Below are 16,720 nucleotides of genomic sequence, written 5' to 3'. Positions count from 1 at the left end.
TATAATTTATTTATATGTTTATAATAGAAAACATATATAATGAATAGTTCAGAGTTTGTATTATTATCTTATAATATTGTATTATTAAACATATTTATTTTGTGCTTTGTGAATATGTTTTTGTCCCCAAATATAATGCTACACAGTTCATTTGACTTTCATTGCATATCCATGCACATGCATATATGTGCCCATATCCCAACATCCCACAATAATGAGTAAAGAGTATTTTATTATTTTACATTACATTACATTACATCATATCACATCACATCACATCCAATCTCTTTACATTAAATTACATCTTACCACATCATATTATATTATATTTGCCACCAATATGTAGGAAAGCAGAGGTATGAAATATAATTTGTTATCTGCAGACATAAGATACACCAATATGATGCATCAAAGCACTTTTTAAAATCAATATATTTACTCAAGCTCATTACTGCATCATTTGGATTATTTGTGTCTCAATAGACCTAGTAGTTTCACTTTATGCATGGTGACCATAGTCTCCTCCAACGTTTCTAAGTTATTTATCCTTATGCATCTGTTATTTTATTCTGCAGCTGTGACTGTTTAGTTTGCCTGTGTGGCATCAATGAGATCAGTTCTATATCTCATAAAGTAGAAATACACATGTGAAGTTAACTTAATTTTAAAACCTAGTAAAATAGAAATATACATAGGCAAAGTTAACTTGTTTTTACTTTTTAAGTTTGTAAAATAGAAATACACATATCAAGTTCACTTTCTTTACTTCTAAAGCTTTAAAAAAAAAAATAGAAATACACAGGCAGAGTTCACTTTTTAACTTTTTACTAAAGAAACTTTTTCTAACTTTCAAAGCTTGTTAAATAGAAATACACGGATAAAGTTCACTTTTTTTGTCTTTTTACTTTACTTTTTACTTTTTTTACTTTAAAATCTAGTAATCAAATCTTCTGAATCAAGTCTTCACTCAAACAACAAAGAAACTGTCCATTAGTGTCTAAGAACATGTCAGTTCATTCTCCACATGTGGATGGATTGGTAAGTTTTAAACTACATGTGTGCTCCCCCTCCAGTCCTCAGGAGACCCGTGCTGTCTGCTGCCACGCTGTGACCGCACAAAGCGCCTTTAACGCTCGTTGTGTCACATTCACGGCCGCCTCTGTTGTGATTACATTAGGGGTGATTGGCTGAAGCCGCGTCACGTGGTCGTCCTTCGACAGGAGTTTCCACGACAGCTGAGTAGCAGCTAAATGCGTGTTTTCACCTGTAACACTGCTGCTTTTCAACTCCGCTGAGTCGAAGTTTCTCAACATGGGAGACAAGAAAAGCCCCACAAGGTAAAAAATGTCGCCGGTGCCTTTGAATGAAGACTTTATCGGGCCGTCTGCTAACAGAAAGCTGGCTCAATGGATGAAGCCGTTTCACTGAAGTGTTCATGGCGGCTGGCTGCTGCTTCAATCCGGGGCAGCCGCCTGTGTAAACCGAAAGCTCTCTGATCCGCAGAGACTTTCTGAGCGGAACATATCCTTCAGAGTCTTGTCTATCCTGTTCTGGAAATCTATATCTTACAGGCTTTCTTTTAAATTGGTTGAAAACGTGCCGCTGTGACAGTGTTTTTGTTTTGTTTTTGTCTGAAGGCCGAAGCGGCAGTCGAAGCCCTCCTCCGATGACGGTTACTGGGACTGTAGCGTCTGCACGTTCAAGAACAGCGCTGAGGCGTTCAAGTGCTTGATGTGTGATGTCAGGAAGGGGACGTCAACTCGGTACGAATCACTGTGGCTGTTAATTTGTATTAAGAATCACAGCACACACAGAACCATTTCAGTGTTAGCTGCACCACACGTAAAGTAGAGGCAGGTTATAACTGTTTTGCAATAATTCATATTTTCATTAAGGGCTGTTGTTTTGTGTTGTTTCATCTTTGTGGACATTTGTGTGGGTCCTTGATAAAGAAACTAAAAAATAATTAAGGATTAAGCCACTCTACAGGTTCATCCCTGGCCTTTGGAGGCTTTGGAAGTATATAATTTAAAGGTGCAGTATGTAAGAATAGAATGAACTCGGGTTCCCTCGTCTCAAAGTCTGATTCTAATTCATTTTCAGTTATATGCTAGAAATATGGTCTATGGTTACCAAAGGCGTAAGATATTTACATGTTTTTGTTCTACAACAAGACATCCGTCATTAAATGTCCAGCAGTTTAATTATGAAGCGCTTGCATGTCTTAAAAATGATAGTTGCGAACAGGTGGCCAAATGAGGCTAAAGATGTTGTCGGGACTTTAAATGTCGTCACACCAAACATGGAAACTCATCTGCTCACTAGTCCATCTTTATGGGCTGATTTTAGTTGCAAGCTATTCTAAATCTGACTCTACGACTTGTAGGTTACACAGTTTACAGAAAACTTATAACTATAGTTATTATGTAGTAAGACGCTTAGTGGTGGTGACGTTTAAGTCATGTGACTGCAGTGTAGTCTGTTTAGATTACATTACATTAGCTCCTTACTTCTAGCAATTTAATTTACGCTTTGAAAATCACAAAAGTGGTGTTTGTCTATGAAGATTACCTTGCTGAACAATTCTTGTAAGTATGATAAAGTTGTGCAATTCAGGGAAATTCAAAAATCTCGTAAGCTTTTTGACAAGGGAACCAGGGCGATGCTAATTTCCAGGTAAGCCTACAAAAATATGTCATCGCTACACCACTCTATGGGCCACCTGTGAAATTCATACTCACAGCAAATAGGGGGTATTACATCACCGGAGTACCCGCTAACTGCTGCTAACTGTAGCTGTCCTGAGCTAGTTAGCTCAGTTAGCCTTGCAGCCTGTGGAAGCGAACTGGGAGCTTGAGGACCATTCACACTAGGGGTGGGAAAAACGCGATTCTCTCTAGAATGATTATGTTTCGATGCAGTTAAGTTAATATTCGGAATTTTAAAACCGAAATTTGTCCGCCCGCTGCAACATTCAGTTCACTTGCTGCAGAGCGCTACAGAAAGCGCCAGCTGATTCTCTGCTGTACACACATGCGCCCCAAACACACGTGCGAGTTGTTTATGTTTGAGCGGCGACAAAATGGCAGCAATGGCTAGCACCAAGCGCAGGGTTCTCCCCAGACGGTGGAACAGCGGCGCTGCGCCGCTCTACCGCTCGGTCAGCGGCGCTGCGCCGCTCTACCGCTCGGTCAGCGCCGCTATACTCCGTGCGTGACAGTGTCGAGCGTCCGTCCGTCCGTCCGTCCGTCCGCCGTCCCCTGGTTGACGGCTAGGAGCTCCCAGCTGACGGCGATGAGCGTCCGTCTGTCCCCCGGCTGACGGAGTTGATGACCGGCTGTCCGTACGTCCGTGTCTTCCCCCCCCCCCCCCGGACAGACGGTGCGCTGCTATACTAAGAATTTCTGGGGAGAACCCTGAAGCCTATAAGACTGGCACCGACTTCTTTGAAAGCTACGGTATGGCAGCATTTTGAGTTCCATGAAGTCAACGGGAGAAATGACAAGACCTCTTAAATACTTCAGCAACACAACTAATTTGAGAAACCACCTAGCGCGATAACACCCAAAGGCAACTGCCACAGAGTTGAATCAGCAACGTTTAAATGCCAACGTGCGACCCTTCATAAAGGACTTATTGTTAAGCCAGAGATGTAACTGAGAGTAACCCTATACACATTATGCCACATTATTTTTCAACGTTATGAATGATTATTGCTTACACTGGTACATGTTGACCATGTGAAATTGATGAATTGCTGGAAAGTATCTTTATCGCCTCACAGTAGATTTTGGTGTAGAAAATCTTTCCCGCCTGCTGAGAATGATTTCACAAAATACCTCATTTCTGGCTGCACAGGGGAGTTTTTTTGCTATATATTGTCGTCTGCCAGTAAAGAGCTGCAGAGAAGTCCGGAATTAACATAGATTTTACTATAACCACTGAACTGTACTTTCGGTTATGAAAGAGCTCTGAACCAAAACCAACAGGAGTCAGTCTGATACCTCTCACCAGTGCTACTTAATCAAGTAAAGTTTTAGGGAATTTTGTTGATTGGACATGTTGGTGTTTCATTAGAAGTTTTTGTTGTAAGCCCCCTGCTCCTCCTGGTCTCATGAAATAGTTACACAGTCCTACAGGTATGAATGTAACTGTAAGTCCAATAACTTATTTTTTCATGTTTTTCAGAAAACCACGGCCTGTTTCTCAGCTGGTTGCACAGCAAGTAAATCAGCAGTTTGCACCCTCCGCACACCCCAAAAAGGACAAGAAAGAAAAGTCGGAGAAAGACAAAAGTGATAAAGATCCATTGCTGAAAAAGAAAAGCCATAAAAAGTGGAGGTAATGAATTCATTAGAATCAGGGGGCTTTGTGTTTTTCAACCACTTAAATATTCAGTGTCCTCCAAGCAGTTTTCAAATCTTGTATCTGTCTGCTTGTCCTCTCCAGGCCCAGGTTAAAAAACATCGACAGGAGCAGCGCCCAGCATCTAGAGGTCACAGTCGGAGACTTAACTGTAATAATCACAGACTTTAAGGAGAAAGCCAAACCCATGTCCACGTCAACAAGCGCTGCCTCAGCAGACCAGCACAGTCAGAGTGGCTCAAGTTCTGAAAACACTGAATGAGTCGTCTCAAGATGCTCCCAGCCTCACGGGGAAAGGCTCAGTGGTTAACGGAAAGACTCACTAACCTCCACACTTCCAGTCTGCACAACCTGTTTTTCTGCACTCTCAACAGCCTCGACCAGAGATTAAACTTCAACATGCACGTTTCCTTAATAATACTATAGATGCCAATATGATAGCATTCACTTCTACTCGGGGTTTGTACCTTTCACTGCCTTCCCATGATGGTAAAGAATTCAGGAGTCAGGGAGTATGCTGTATGCTCAACTCAAAGAACTGCTGCAGCAGGATATATCATGATGAACTGAAAAAGAGGAACTGTAGCATTAAATCCCGGATGTCAGTGGAACTGTGCCGCTTGCGTCACACACGCCATTGTGTCATCAGCACCACACTGCACAGGCCATTGCTGCACACAATGAATGATACACGACGAAAGAAAATATGAAGAAGTGATCTCAGAATTGTAGTTTATCCTTGAATTTTGTTTTCATTATTTGCACTTAATGGCATCCTACGTTCATGATGACATTTTTTTTAGCATTATTTCCATGCCATTATCAGTAAATCATAACACTGTTGGTTACAGCCCTTTTTTTTATGCCATTAGATGCTGTTAATTGTTTTACTGTCTAATATTTGAGTAAAATTATTGAATAATTATTCTAACTATGCTTCTCCTTCACTTGTTAGAGTTGAGCATGATTTAAACAATAGAATGGTTTATATTGTAAAATAATGTTAAATAAAATAAGTTGTAGATACTTGGATATGTTTTCAATTTTTTTTATTTTGAACAGAACAGTTTGTATGACACGGTGTGTTTACAAATTCTTTGTTTTGACATTTCCACAGTTAATGGATTGGGGGTTTTTTGTTTTGTTTTTTGTCTTTTTTCATATTATAACTGTTGACATCAAGGATCAACATGAAAAGACAATAGTCTTAGCATTTAAAACTTGTAGCCAGTGAAATTACTTAATCAGTTACTAAGATACACATTCTTCAATACACTGTGTGCTTCCTTACAACAGTGGTGGAAAGTAAGGCTGCAGGATATGATAGAAAATATGGTAGTATGACTATTTTGACAGACAATATGATTGTTATAGTTTACACGATTAGTTGGGATGATTATCTTTAAATCACAATTTTCCTTTTTACAAAAATAATCTACTAAAATCACAACAATGTGACATTTGTTGGGTTGTAGGCCAGGGCATCTCTGCAGCACTGAAGTACCTCAATATAGTGCTTTTCCCACACAGATACAATACAGTACAACTTGTTGGTAAATCCAATTTAAAAATGCAGGAACCACTGCGATTTTGACTTCCGGGTTAGCCTATAAAAATACGTCATCGCTACTCCATTCTATACCGATAATCTGAAAAATGCTGAATATCGACCCTGATAATTGTTCTACCTCAAATGTGAATTGGGACTTTACAAGGAAATCAAGGCCACTGCTGGGATAAAATGCATCGTTATAGATTTAACAATCAATAGCTCCAAGATTAAAGTGCTGCATACAAATCAGTAATTACAGTCCAGCTGATTATTATCTATCTACAGAGGTGGGTAGAATAGCCAAACTTAAGCAAAAGTACTTTTCAAAATGATGCACTCAAGTAGTAGTAGAAATCAAATACAACTTGATTCAGAGGACAAAAGAACTTAGTCAAAGTTATTTGAGAATGGAGATACTTAATAGATTAGCTGTCTGTCAGCTGTGTACACACTGTAGTAGTGACAGATGGTGGATCAAACCAAACACGTGTGACAGGAATGGGAGGGGCGGGGAACTGTAAACACCAACTGTGCTCCTCGGCTTACTTTCTGACTTGATTTATGAGATAGATGACTTAGCCGTGACATCAGATGCTAACTCTAGCTCAGATCAACAAACATGTTCCGTTAGCGCACAAAACTCGAAATACAAAATGCGATGCTATCTCCACGCATTTCTCCTCTGCATGATTTTCACCTTCTTTTCGCTGTTGTATGTGTGCAATCAACTAGCCTCCACCTTGGAGGAGGGAGACGACTGGAGCCTGAGAGAACAGGGGACACTCGACAGGAGCGCTCATGACAGCGGGCACCCTCTCAGGAAACGCCCAGGACTGGCAGGCCTCCGAGACCGCGAGGGACTTGACAGGTAGCTTAGCTAACTAGTTTATCTGTCACATAGCATTAATTTCATTCCACGGCTGAGCACATTAGTTGTGTAACCTAGCAGTTAGCTTTAGCCTCATTTGGAAGTTGCTATGAAGTTTAGTGAGGCTGTAATGTCGGACCAAAATAACAAGCTAATGTTAGCTTATGTTATCTACCGGGCTGATAGCAATTTGATCTTAACTGAATACATGTAATTTGACTCACAGATATTGTATATTGTGCGTTTTATTTGTCCATGGTTTACAAGTTGTGTGTTCAAGTTTGTTATTGCTATCTTGTTTGATCGTTTAGCTACCACCTGTTAGCAGTTTAATGTATTTAGCTAGATAATTGATTAACCATTAACGTTACTGCTAACCTAAGTAATTCTGTGCCTCATTAGCTTTTAGCTGGATTTAAAGGACCGCCATCTGTTAAACCACTAACTGTAGGAGGCAGTTCAGGACAGATCTAACAATTAGCCATAACCCCAAAACGTGTTTTCCAAGAGATTAATTCAACGCTGAGGATCCAAAAGATCATGTTTTTATTCTGTCAGGTGTAAATCAGGTTCAGTTTCTTACTGGAATCCATATTGGAGACTGCCTGCTGATGTTTGTGGAGTGAACTGCTTATTGGAATCACCTCTTAGGTATGACTGATTTTGTGCATCTCTATGAAAAAGATACCTATGCTCATTGATAATCAGTTGACTTCATCTTAAGACTTTTACCTCTTTCCAAAGTCCATAGTTCAGAGTAAACGATGGGCCTGTTGCTGCATTCACAGTAAACCTTGTGACTTCTCTTTGAGTTCTCAAAAATCAATCAGATGAAAAATAAATATGTTTTAACCTTAAATGTCTGTTATACTTCTCAAAGATTGACATTCATATATATACAGTTAAACGTGCCAGAATCTTCCAACTTTTTTATGACCTCTTATCCTGCATACGGTAATGCAACCATGGGTGGAGAATGATGTTAGAGGTCTCAGGGCTTTCTTGATTCTGACAGTTTAACCTGTGCTGGCAGATAAGATTCAATAAAACATTTTTTTCAATTATAAGGCTGTGTGTAGGTCTACCATACAATTGTGAGATATGACTCAAAATTGGACAAAGTGGTCATATTCATGATTTAAAAAGTAATAATTTACAAGGGATGCTTGGAGGCAGCACGGAGCATGAATGATTGCACTGTTCAACATCTTTTCATTAAACTTAATGACAGTTCTGACCCTACAGGGCTGAGTACCAGACACTGAACCTGCTGATACCTTCTTCACTTTATTCTTTCCTTCACTTGTGAATGTATTCCTGCTGTTGCAAGAATAAAAGCGAGTGTTAGTTACTGATTCATTTTGCTTTGTCTTGGCTTTTAGAGTGAAGTCAGGCTCAGCAGTCACAGAGCACAGTGATGGGAGAAGTCATCTGGCTGTGGTGGCCTGCGGCCCCCGGCTAGAGGAGACTCTCACCATGCTGAAGTCTGCTGTTCTCTTAAGCAAAAAGCCTCTGCACTTTTACATCTTTGCTGAAGATGAGCTACACGACAGCTTCAGAAATGCCGTAAGTATCCTCCCCAGCAACACCAAAACTTGCATGTACCAGACTAGTGTATTCATTTTCTGGCTTTCCACAGATTCAGGCATATTTTTACAATAAAGACTTAATTTGATACAGCATTTTTCCCAATGGCTGAGATGCATAGTTTTTATTTAAGTTAAGCTCTGACATGTGGATATTGTTAATACTTTTTCTTTGTGCTTATCTTTTCTTAAAGCTGGACGCTTGGCCCAGGACAGTTCAGACCAAATTTAACTTCACCATCTACCCCATTACTTTTCCCAAGGAGAATGCTAAGGAGTGGAAAAAGCTTTTCAAACCTTGTGCCTCTCAGAGGCTGTTCCTGCCAGTAGGTCTAGAGTCATCCATCATCCTTATAACTTGTAACAATTAAACTTGTTGTTAACATGAGTTATCCGTGCTGTTTTCCAGCTGATCCTGAAGGAAGTGGATTCTTTGCTCTATGTGGACACAGATATCCTTTTTCTGCGGCCAGTAGAGGACATCTGGGCCCTCCTTTCTCAGTTCAATTCGAGCCAATTAGCTGCCATGGCTCCAGAGCACGAGGAGCCACGCATTGGCTGGTACAACCGTTTTGCCCGCCACCCTTACTACGGAAAAACGGGCATCAACTCAGGGGTCATGCTCATGAACATGACACGCCTCAGGGAGAAATCTTTTAAGGTATTGTTTCGGTAGATTTTTCTTTTTCTCACAGGGCTCTTTGCAGTATTTTAACTACTGATATGCTGTCATATTTAATACAAACATCTTTACATTCAGTTACTGACTGAAACATGTAGAGATGTGTGAGATTTAGGCATGGTTAAATAGTTGAATACTGAAAGCAGCCTTAGGAGCAGCTGCACCACCAATATTCACCAGCTGAGGTCACTCATGTAATTCTTTCGAAACCATCACAATGAGCATCCTCAATTGGGAGACATAACCGTTTCTGTAAATTGATGTAACGTAGGGACAAAAGCATACTATTTTCAGAATTGCAGGTTTATGGATTCCTAATGCAAATTATATGAATCCTCTTGTGAATGTTGTATTTTTCCTTCTAGAACGACATGACAACAGTTGCACTGCAATGGAAGGAAATTCTGATGCCCCTTCTCCAAAAGTATAAACTCAATATCACGTGGGGTGACCAGGACCTTCTTAATATCATATTTCACCACAACCCAGGTCTGTAACACTGCTTACATGTATGTTATGTATCAGACAAACTAGGCTTCACTGTAGATGATTGTTCTTTGGTACGTTTACTATCAACCATGCTTCTTGCTGTGTTACAGAAAGCCTGTATGTGTTCCCCTGCCAGTGGAACTACCGTCCAGACCACTGCATCTATGGCAGCAACTGTCAACAGGCTGAACACGAAGGTGTTTTCATTCTCCATGGCAACAGGGGAGTTTACCATGATAACAAACAGCCAGCATTTCGAGCTGTCTACGAGGCCATCCAAAAGGTAGAGAAGGCCTCTGTCACTGATAATCTGCCATTTCTCTGAGTCTTTACAGTAAAGTCAGAAATGTGCCTTTACTCAAGTGTACTTATTTGCCAATAGTCACATATATGTATTGTCAGATGATTCTGAATTGAAGAGAGTATATTTATTCTTCCAAAAGTTTTCCAGCATCAGCCAACTGGAAAAACGTAATACAAGGCGAACTAAGGTTTGAACGACTTTGTTTGTTCTAGTGAGGAGTGATCATTTTTATAGACTTTCTCTCGGGGGCTACTGTTGCTTTAGAGGGCAGTTGTATAGGCAGACCAGACTATTTGGAGAAACATTTACTAGTCATTACATTATCAATATGCACTCCAGGCCACTGCTTTTCTCTCATGGATGCTTCCGTCCACCAGTGCTTAATCAATAGTCTGTTAAACATTTCCGTCATCCTGTCTTAGCTCTCCTGAACCAGACGAATCAGCCCCACTCTACTTGAGATGTTGTCAACGGAAAGGCTTAAATTCATGGAGTTTGATTCAGAGGTGATGCATCTTATAATTTAAGGCATACATGCCTTAAACATTTCTTTGAGAACATGACTAGTGTCAAAATATCAGCATCATAATGTATCAATGCTGCCATAAACAAGAATCATTAACAACAAATCTGAAATTGAAGGCTCATTATGTCAGTCTTTACTTCTGAATATAGCTGCTTTTCAGTATAACAAATTTATAGTTGAAAAAAAGCATGCTTGCTTACTTGAAGGATAAGGCTGTTTTTGTAACTGTCTGCCAATCAAATCCAATGAAAAAACCAAAGCCGACAATGCGCTATTATGTCTCCCAATACTTTCTAACTTACCTAGCCTGTCTGCGGCACCCAGCTGAGTCCATTCCTCCCCACTGATTGTAAATCTTTTAAAACAGGTTTTAAAAACACTAATTAATTTCCTTAAACACCTGGGCTGTGCAGTTACTTAGAAAATATTGCTGGAGAAGGAGTAAATAGTGTATCTGATCTACTGTTTTCTGCTGCAGACTTGGTGCTTTAGTTAGTATTTACGGTAGCAGGAGGGCATCTGTGGGACTGACTCAAAATAAACTACAGTGCCCTTGTTCATCATAAGTAAGAAACCTGTCAGTCAGCACAATTGTATTTCTCATTGATGTGCTTTTAGTTGTTTTGGAACAACAATAATCAACAATGAAGAAATTAGATTTATCAGAATTGACAGACAGACAGACAGACACACACACATACATACACACACACACACACACAGATTACTTTTAGGAAGCAAAGAGTGCTTCAGAAATGGACAACATATTTCTGCTTCCTTCGACTTTACAAAAATGATGCAAGAATATAGCAGATATGGGTGCTGCCATCTTGCTCTGGTGATGCCTGACTCAGTGGTGAGCGGGGTTCAGCTCATAAAATCAGACCCCCTTTTAATAGCATCAAATAACATAGTTGCAGCTTAGCACTTTAACATACATCAGCATGATGAGACCAAGACAGAAACCATTTTTCTTGTAGTTTGGAAGCTGTCGCACCTATTTACATGGTGGAGGTGGGGTTTATGACCCCTTCTACAGTTTGGCTTCACTTTTGGGGAGCTGTCATGTCATCCATCTTGACATACAGACAGTGGGTTAGCAGGTGCAAATTATTGTTGGTTTTAGTTTTTTCAGTGGATATTTGGATGGTAAGACAAATATAGAAACAACACCGTCCTTACACATCCTCCTCTTGGGTTTGTGCAAAGGCCTAATTTCACTCTGTTGGAACAGCTGGTGAGGTCTGGCTGTCTCTTTTACACCTTCTGAGAAGTCAAAACATTATCAGAATTATCGGCATCCTTAAGTTGGTATGACACCCTTCAGAGCACTTGCCAGTGCATTGCTGGCACTCTAAAATGAAGAAAGAACTTGGATTAAAAAAGTATGACATCTGTCAGATTTACTCTAAAAGCGTTTCGGCTTTTACAGCTTAAAAATCCACTACACATCCGTCATCGGCGAGCGAGCAAGTAATCCAGAGAGCTCTCTCTCTGCTTACACTGGTTGCTTGCCTTTGATCTGCTCGTGTTGATTTCAGCACACCGGTCAACATGCAGCCAGCAATCGGGGGAGCAAGGGAAGCTTCATTAGCTGGTCTCCATCCATTACCGCCACAGGGCCCAGCCTGGCCACTATCAGTGCGGGCAATGTTCTCAGCCATTAGGTAAACGAGCAGGCTTCATTACGGGGCACTCGGCCCTCATGCCTCCATCAGTCTCTCAGACAGCACAAACACACATACAGCATCCAAGACAGCATATAGTAGACTCCACCAGATTATAGGAGGTAACGGAGGGCTGTGGTTTGACATTAGTAAGCATAATTCCTTTATCAAGCAAATGAATGAGAGATATAAGGGGTGGAGGAAAAAATCTATTCTTAGACGCATCATGATCCTCTCAAAGATTATGTCTGCATGCAGAAAAGTCAATAGTCAGAAATGTAAAACCCATTATCACCTGTAACAATTTTGTAAGACCAGGCTGTACTTTCCGTACAGCTGAACCAATTGGAAAGTGAAACATAACAGACATAAACATGTGCATCATGTCTGCGTTTTAAGCTTGGCTATTCCTTGATTTTTTTTCCCCTTGAATGTGAGCAAAGATAACGAAAGTAAATTAATCTGTTTATTTTAGGCATGGCATTATTACAAATATGCTATGTTTTAAAATATAGAAATCAAAAATTCTGATGCGTCAAGCGATGCATTGATAGTCGTTTTATAACTGCATCGTAGCTCTCGGTATCAGATCGTGAGGTGCCTGGAGATTTCCACGCCTGGTAAGATCCAGATCTTTGTAATACAATTAGCTCATTAGAAAAAAAGAGCCTGCTCTGACTGAAGAACGTCTCATCCTTTGTTGTTTTTAAGCTATAATTTGTTGAAGCTTTTATCTGCGCTTCCTGTTGCTCCAGCTCCTCAGGCCCCCCTCTTACTTTGTTCCCACTCACTCCTTTGTGGACGGCATCCTAAAGCCTAGAGCAGGCAATTCTGGAGGAAACTCTCATTTCCATCCCACCAAGAGCTCCTTAGTCAGCCCGGTTCCCAAGGCAGGCTCTCCCAGCCAGCAGAGGAGCTTGCAATAAAGGGCACTACCATTACCCAGCCAAGCCCACAGAAGAGTTGTAAAATTTTTAGTGCTGATGCTAGTTTGAGGCATCATGATGGCTGTGTGGACAACGCACCAGCAGCATCCACATAAAAATCGATAGGAGGCTGTTAATGGTGCTTTATTGCCTGCTGCAGTATATGAAAGATAATAAAGAAAGTGTGCTTTGAGTGACCTAATGCTTGGCCAAACTGGAGTCAAATGAGATGCAGTAAAATAGTGATTTCTTCTTATTTACAAGAGCAGTAAAAAGAGTGGTGCACCTCAATATATAAACAAATAGCCGGCATTATTCACTGTAAAAAGCGTATTTACATCTTGTATGTGACCAAAGCCCTGGCTGCAAATATCAACTGGCTGGAGAGCTGGAAGTTTTATCATCGCTCTTCAATTCGTAACACAAAAGCACACAATAATAAAGCATATCTGGAATGTTGCAGCTCAAGCTCCCCAATGCTGTTACGCCTTGCAGAGTCCATTCTGGTATAGTTCTGGTCATAGATATTCATCATGCAAACACACTCAGAATTGACAGATTTGAATCAAATGCAGACTGCTGTTGTCTTGGACTGACAGTGATAAATGTGGCACTTAATCCAGGTGATTTGAATGCGTTTCTTAATGTCCTCTCAAGGCTCTCGTACGATGTAACAGGTGTGTAGACACACACTTCTGCTGGATTTTGATTTAAAAGCACGTTTTCAGTATTTCTTGAGTAATGTCAGGTGGAGGAGAGTATCTGAAATGTATGTGGGCGCAGCCATTCGAGAAACATCACATGTAATAAATTCTGATCTCAAAAACCATAAATATAATAACTGCTCGTTTTCCTCTCCATCACAGCACCCGTTCGGTGAGAGCATGGAGACTTCACTGCTTTTCCCACTGGAAGCGTCGCTGCAGACCACCACAAATAGCTACTGTGGAAGAGCCAGTCACCTGTTTACAAAGAAGTTAAAACAGAGCATCGCGTCTGTTCAACAAGACACCACACTGAGAAGATGATCAGCATGTCGCTCTAATATCATTCCATGATTAGTGTCTGATTAGTGATTTGGATTTAAGACACTCCTGTGGAGACAATGAGCTGGATGATTAACAGACTCGGGTCAACACTGAACAATCATCTGTTTACAAGCTGCATATCAAGACTTTGGAAAAAGAGAGGGGTCATCATTTTTTTTAAGTAAAGCCAATGTCTGTACATTTCTGTCCAGTGAACACAATCTGGTCACAGATGCTTTCTCACAGTTGTGGAAAATGCACTGAGTCCACTTTGCCCTGTCGAGATTTTGGACTTCATTGATCCTATTCACATGGTGGCCATTTTCCTCTGACGTCACGCTCAGGATGGAAAGCTGCAGGTTGCAGGAGTATAAACGTAGGGAAGCTGCCAAATTGTTATCATTTTATAACTTCCCGAATTAGATAGAAACTGAAAAGTTATTGGACAATGAAAATCTGGAGAGAAAGTGAGCCACATTTTGAGGTAATGCCACATATTTACAAAAACCCATTAGCACTTCCAAACCACTTCTTTGCTAACATTACTGTTTTGATTACATCCAGTGTGTTTTACTTCCAGGCTTAAATAAATGTTTTCCAGTTGGTTAAGTGGTTGAATGCTAATGTTTGCTGTTGTCTAACAGACGCTAATGGGTCATAAAATATGCCGTTTTACCTTGAAAAACGTCCTGATGTCCTGCCGGATGTTCACCATCCTTTGTCTGTTCAATTGCTGATTAATGTAGACAGTGAAATGATAACTGTTTGTCAGATTCACTAAATGTATATGGTTTGCAATCTGATCTGATCTGATCTGATGTAGTCAAAAGCTGACAAGAGGAACATTGACAGTAGTCCAAACAATTATGTTGTTGTTTTGCAGAACCTGCCATCATTTGTACAATTGTTAATGGTCTTTGGGAGGGGGGAAAAAAAGAAATGCAGCATGGTACTTTAATATGCTGTTCTTATTGAGAGAATTTTATTAGAGTTGTTTTAATATAATTTTGCATTCAGGCATTGTAAAAGTTTTTTTTGTCACTCCAATATATCATGAAGAAATGTGGTTGTTATTTTCAGGTACTTGTTAGTTCTCCTGGATTTCTCTTCCTGTTTTTTACCGAATGGAAAAATGGCTCATTAAGAATACTTTAAACTTATAGATTCTGATCAGTATTTATTATTGTTGGACGTGTTTCAGGAAGCACTTTCCTTTTGTTTCACATACTCTGGTGTCGGACTTTTCAATGCATTGTTTATTGTACGTTATACGTTGTTTTTGTATATACGTATTTTCCATAATCAACAGGTTTTCCTAAAACTGGAACAAAGGTAGCGAGGAGCAGGTAGTTTTCAATAAAAACCAGCTAGTATCAGGAAATCTGCCTCCGGACAGGTTTATCAAAAATTTGCACTATTGATTTGAGAAATCAAGAATTGTAAGAAAAGATAATCATATCGGTTATATTAACGTTTTACTGAAAAGCCAGCATAGATGTTCAAATGTATATCAAATGAATGGGAAATAAATATTTTATTAAAGCGTTCTGATGGTGCCTATGATGCAGTATGTACTATCTCAAACACTGTATGCCTGCTTGTGATAAGGTTTAATTGAAAAAGTCATGTTTTAATGCAACACAGCTTCAAAGTATGTGATGAGGTTTGGAATTTCCTTTGTATTAAGGCTAATTCATTCTGGTCTGATGAAATTACTTTAAAGTTCCCATACTTTAAAGATTCCTATCATGCATTTTTTTTTCCTTTCCTTCATTGTGTTTTAAGTTTCTTGTGCATGTTAAAGATCTTGAAAGTTAAAAAGGCCAAAGCCCGCATCAACCGGATCTCCTCTCCCAAAGAAAACACTGTTCATGAGGTGTCTGAAACACCTCGCCAGTAGTCACACCTTTAATTCCGTGACTTCTTGACATCACACTGCGTCACCGTGTCACACTTTATTCACGGTAGAAGTGAAGTTAACAGGAAGCTGAAAACACAACAGAGCTGACTGGAGACACGGTGAGAGATTCTCACTCATGCGTGTGTGAGCTGACCGTTTAGAGCAGACTGGGTAAAGACACAGGAGCTGAAACACGTCTCAGACAGAGGGAGAATATGGTGTTGCCACACAGGTTTTATGAGCATTGAAGCATGTAAACCTCTTCCAAAGGGAACCCAAAATAAAATTCTGAACTTGAAAATTCCCCTTAAAGGTTTACCGTGGAATGTCCTTACATTTTTCTATTTTTGTATTCAAATGAACTCCTCTGCATCAACTATCACAACCACTTTGCATAAACATGTTGCCCACTCATGCCACACTAACTCTGAATATGATCCATGTCTTAGAAGGCAGCAGCAAACTGCAAATAGGATGTTACTGTGTGAGTGTGAAGTCTTAAGAAAGTGTTGTTAGATGGCCCAAAAGGAGATGATGTGTCTGGGTCAGTAGCCTCTGGCTCTTCATTTCACAGGCAGATTGACAGACGTGCCTGGAATAGACAATAGATCTGCGTGATGAATTTAAAATGGCCCTTTTTCTAAGAAGTGGATAGATATATTCACTTTTTTAGCAGATAGCTGAATACATTGAGTTTTCTGTTTTTCAAGAAATAATGATGCAACTTTTTACATCTGAAACTCAGCGTGGATACAACAAAAGCCCTGCACACAGAACACTAGAGGTCAATTTATTTCTCCCATAAAGTGAGAATGCAATATTATTGA

General features: G+C 40.0%; 2 protein-coding genes across 4 annotated transcripts; both read left to right on the top strand.

Annotated features, from left to right (window-relative positions):
- The first annotated feature begins 1,170 nt into the window (after positions 1 to 1,170).
- LOC115585940 (YY1-associated factor 2-like) lies at positions 1,171 to 5,384 on the top strand. Of its 2 annotated transcripts, XM_030424612.1 has the most exons (4): positions 1,176 to 1,337; positions 1,638 to 1,763; positions 4,189 to 4,341; positions 4,450 to 5,384. In XM_030424612.1, the coding sequence occupies exons 1-4, from the start codon at positions 1,312 to 1,314 to the stop codon at positions 4,625 to 4,627; spliced, it is 483 nt and encodes a 160-aa protein (XP_030280472.1). In that variant the 5' UTR covers positions 1,176 to 1,311; the 3' UTR covers positions 4,628 to 5,384. The 2 variants fall into 2 exon arrangements, with proteins under 2 accessions (XP_030280473.1, XP_030280472.1); XM_030424613.1 differs by lacking the exon at positions 1,638 to 1,763 and having other exon boundaries at positions 1,171 to 1,337.
- A 1,029-nt stretch (positions 5,385 to 6,413) lies between these two features.
- On the top strand, positions 6,414 to 15,746 carry gxylt1a (glucoside xylosyltransferase 1a). Of its 2 annotated transcripts, XM_030426768.1 has the most exons (8): positions 6,414 to 6,785; positions 7,344 to 7,436; positions 8,168 to 8,351; positions 8,566 to 8,697; positions 8,781 to 9,032; positions 9,419 to 9,542; positions 9,653 to 9,825; positions 13,832 to 15,746. In XM_030426768.1, the coding sequence occupies exons 1-8, from the start codon at positions 6,571 to 6,573 to the stop codon at positions 13,991 to 13,993; spliced, it is 1,335 nt and encodes a 444-aa protein (XP_030282628.1). In that variant the 5' UTR covers positions 6,414 to 6,570; the 3' UTR covers positions 13,994 to 15,746. The 2 variants fall into 2 exon arrangements, with proteins under 2 accessions (XP_030282628.1, XP_030282629.1); XM_030426769.1 differs by lacking the exon at positions 7,344 to 7,436 and having other exon boundaries at positions 6,415 to 6,785.
- Positions 15,747 to 16,720: the final 974 nt, after the last annotated feature.

The sequence above is a fragment of the Sparus aurata genome, chromosome 8, assembly GCF_900880675.1.
Source record: "Sparus aurata chromosome 8, fSpaAur1.1, whole genome shotgun sequence".
NCBI lineage: Eukaryota > Metazoa > Chordata > Actinopteri > Spariformes > Sparidae > Sparus > Sparus aurata.
This window is presented reverse-complemented; position numbering and strand designations above follow the sequence as displayed.

What these genes read in the sequence shown, in the direction of transcription:
- gxylt1a (XM_030426768.1), top strand. Translation starts at nt 6,571, where the DNA reads ATGCGATGCTATCTCCACGCATTTCTCCTCTGCATGATTTTCACCTTC. An exon ending in ACGACAGCTTCAGAAATGCC is followed by an intron (nt 8,352 to 8,565) that starts GTAAGTATCCTC and finishes CTTTTCTTAAAG; the next exon opens with CTGGACGCTTGGCCCAGGAC. An exon ending in TCTACGAGGCCATCCAAAAG is followed by an intron (nt 9,826 to 13,831) that starts GTAGAGAAGGCC and finishes TCTCCATCACAG; the next exon opens with CACCCGTTCGGTGAGAGCAT.
- LOC115585940 (XM_030424612.1), top strand. Translation starts at nt 1,312, where the DNA reads ATGGGAGACAAGAAAAGCCCCACAAG. An exon ending in AGGAAGGGGACGTCAACTCG is followed by an intron (nt 1,764 to 4,188) that starts GTACGAATCACT and finishes CATGTTTTTCAG; the next exon opens with AAAACCACGGCCTGTTTCTC. An exon ending in AAAAGCCATAAAAAGTGGAG is followed by an intron (nt 4,342 to 4,449) that starts GTAATGAATTCA and finishes TGTCCTCTCCAG; the next exon opens with GCCCAGGTTAAAAAACATCG.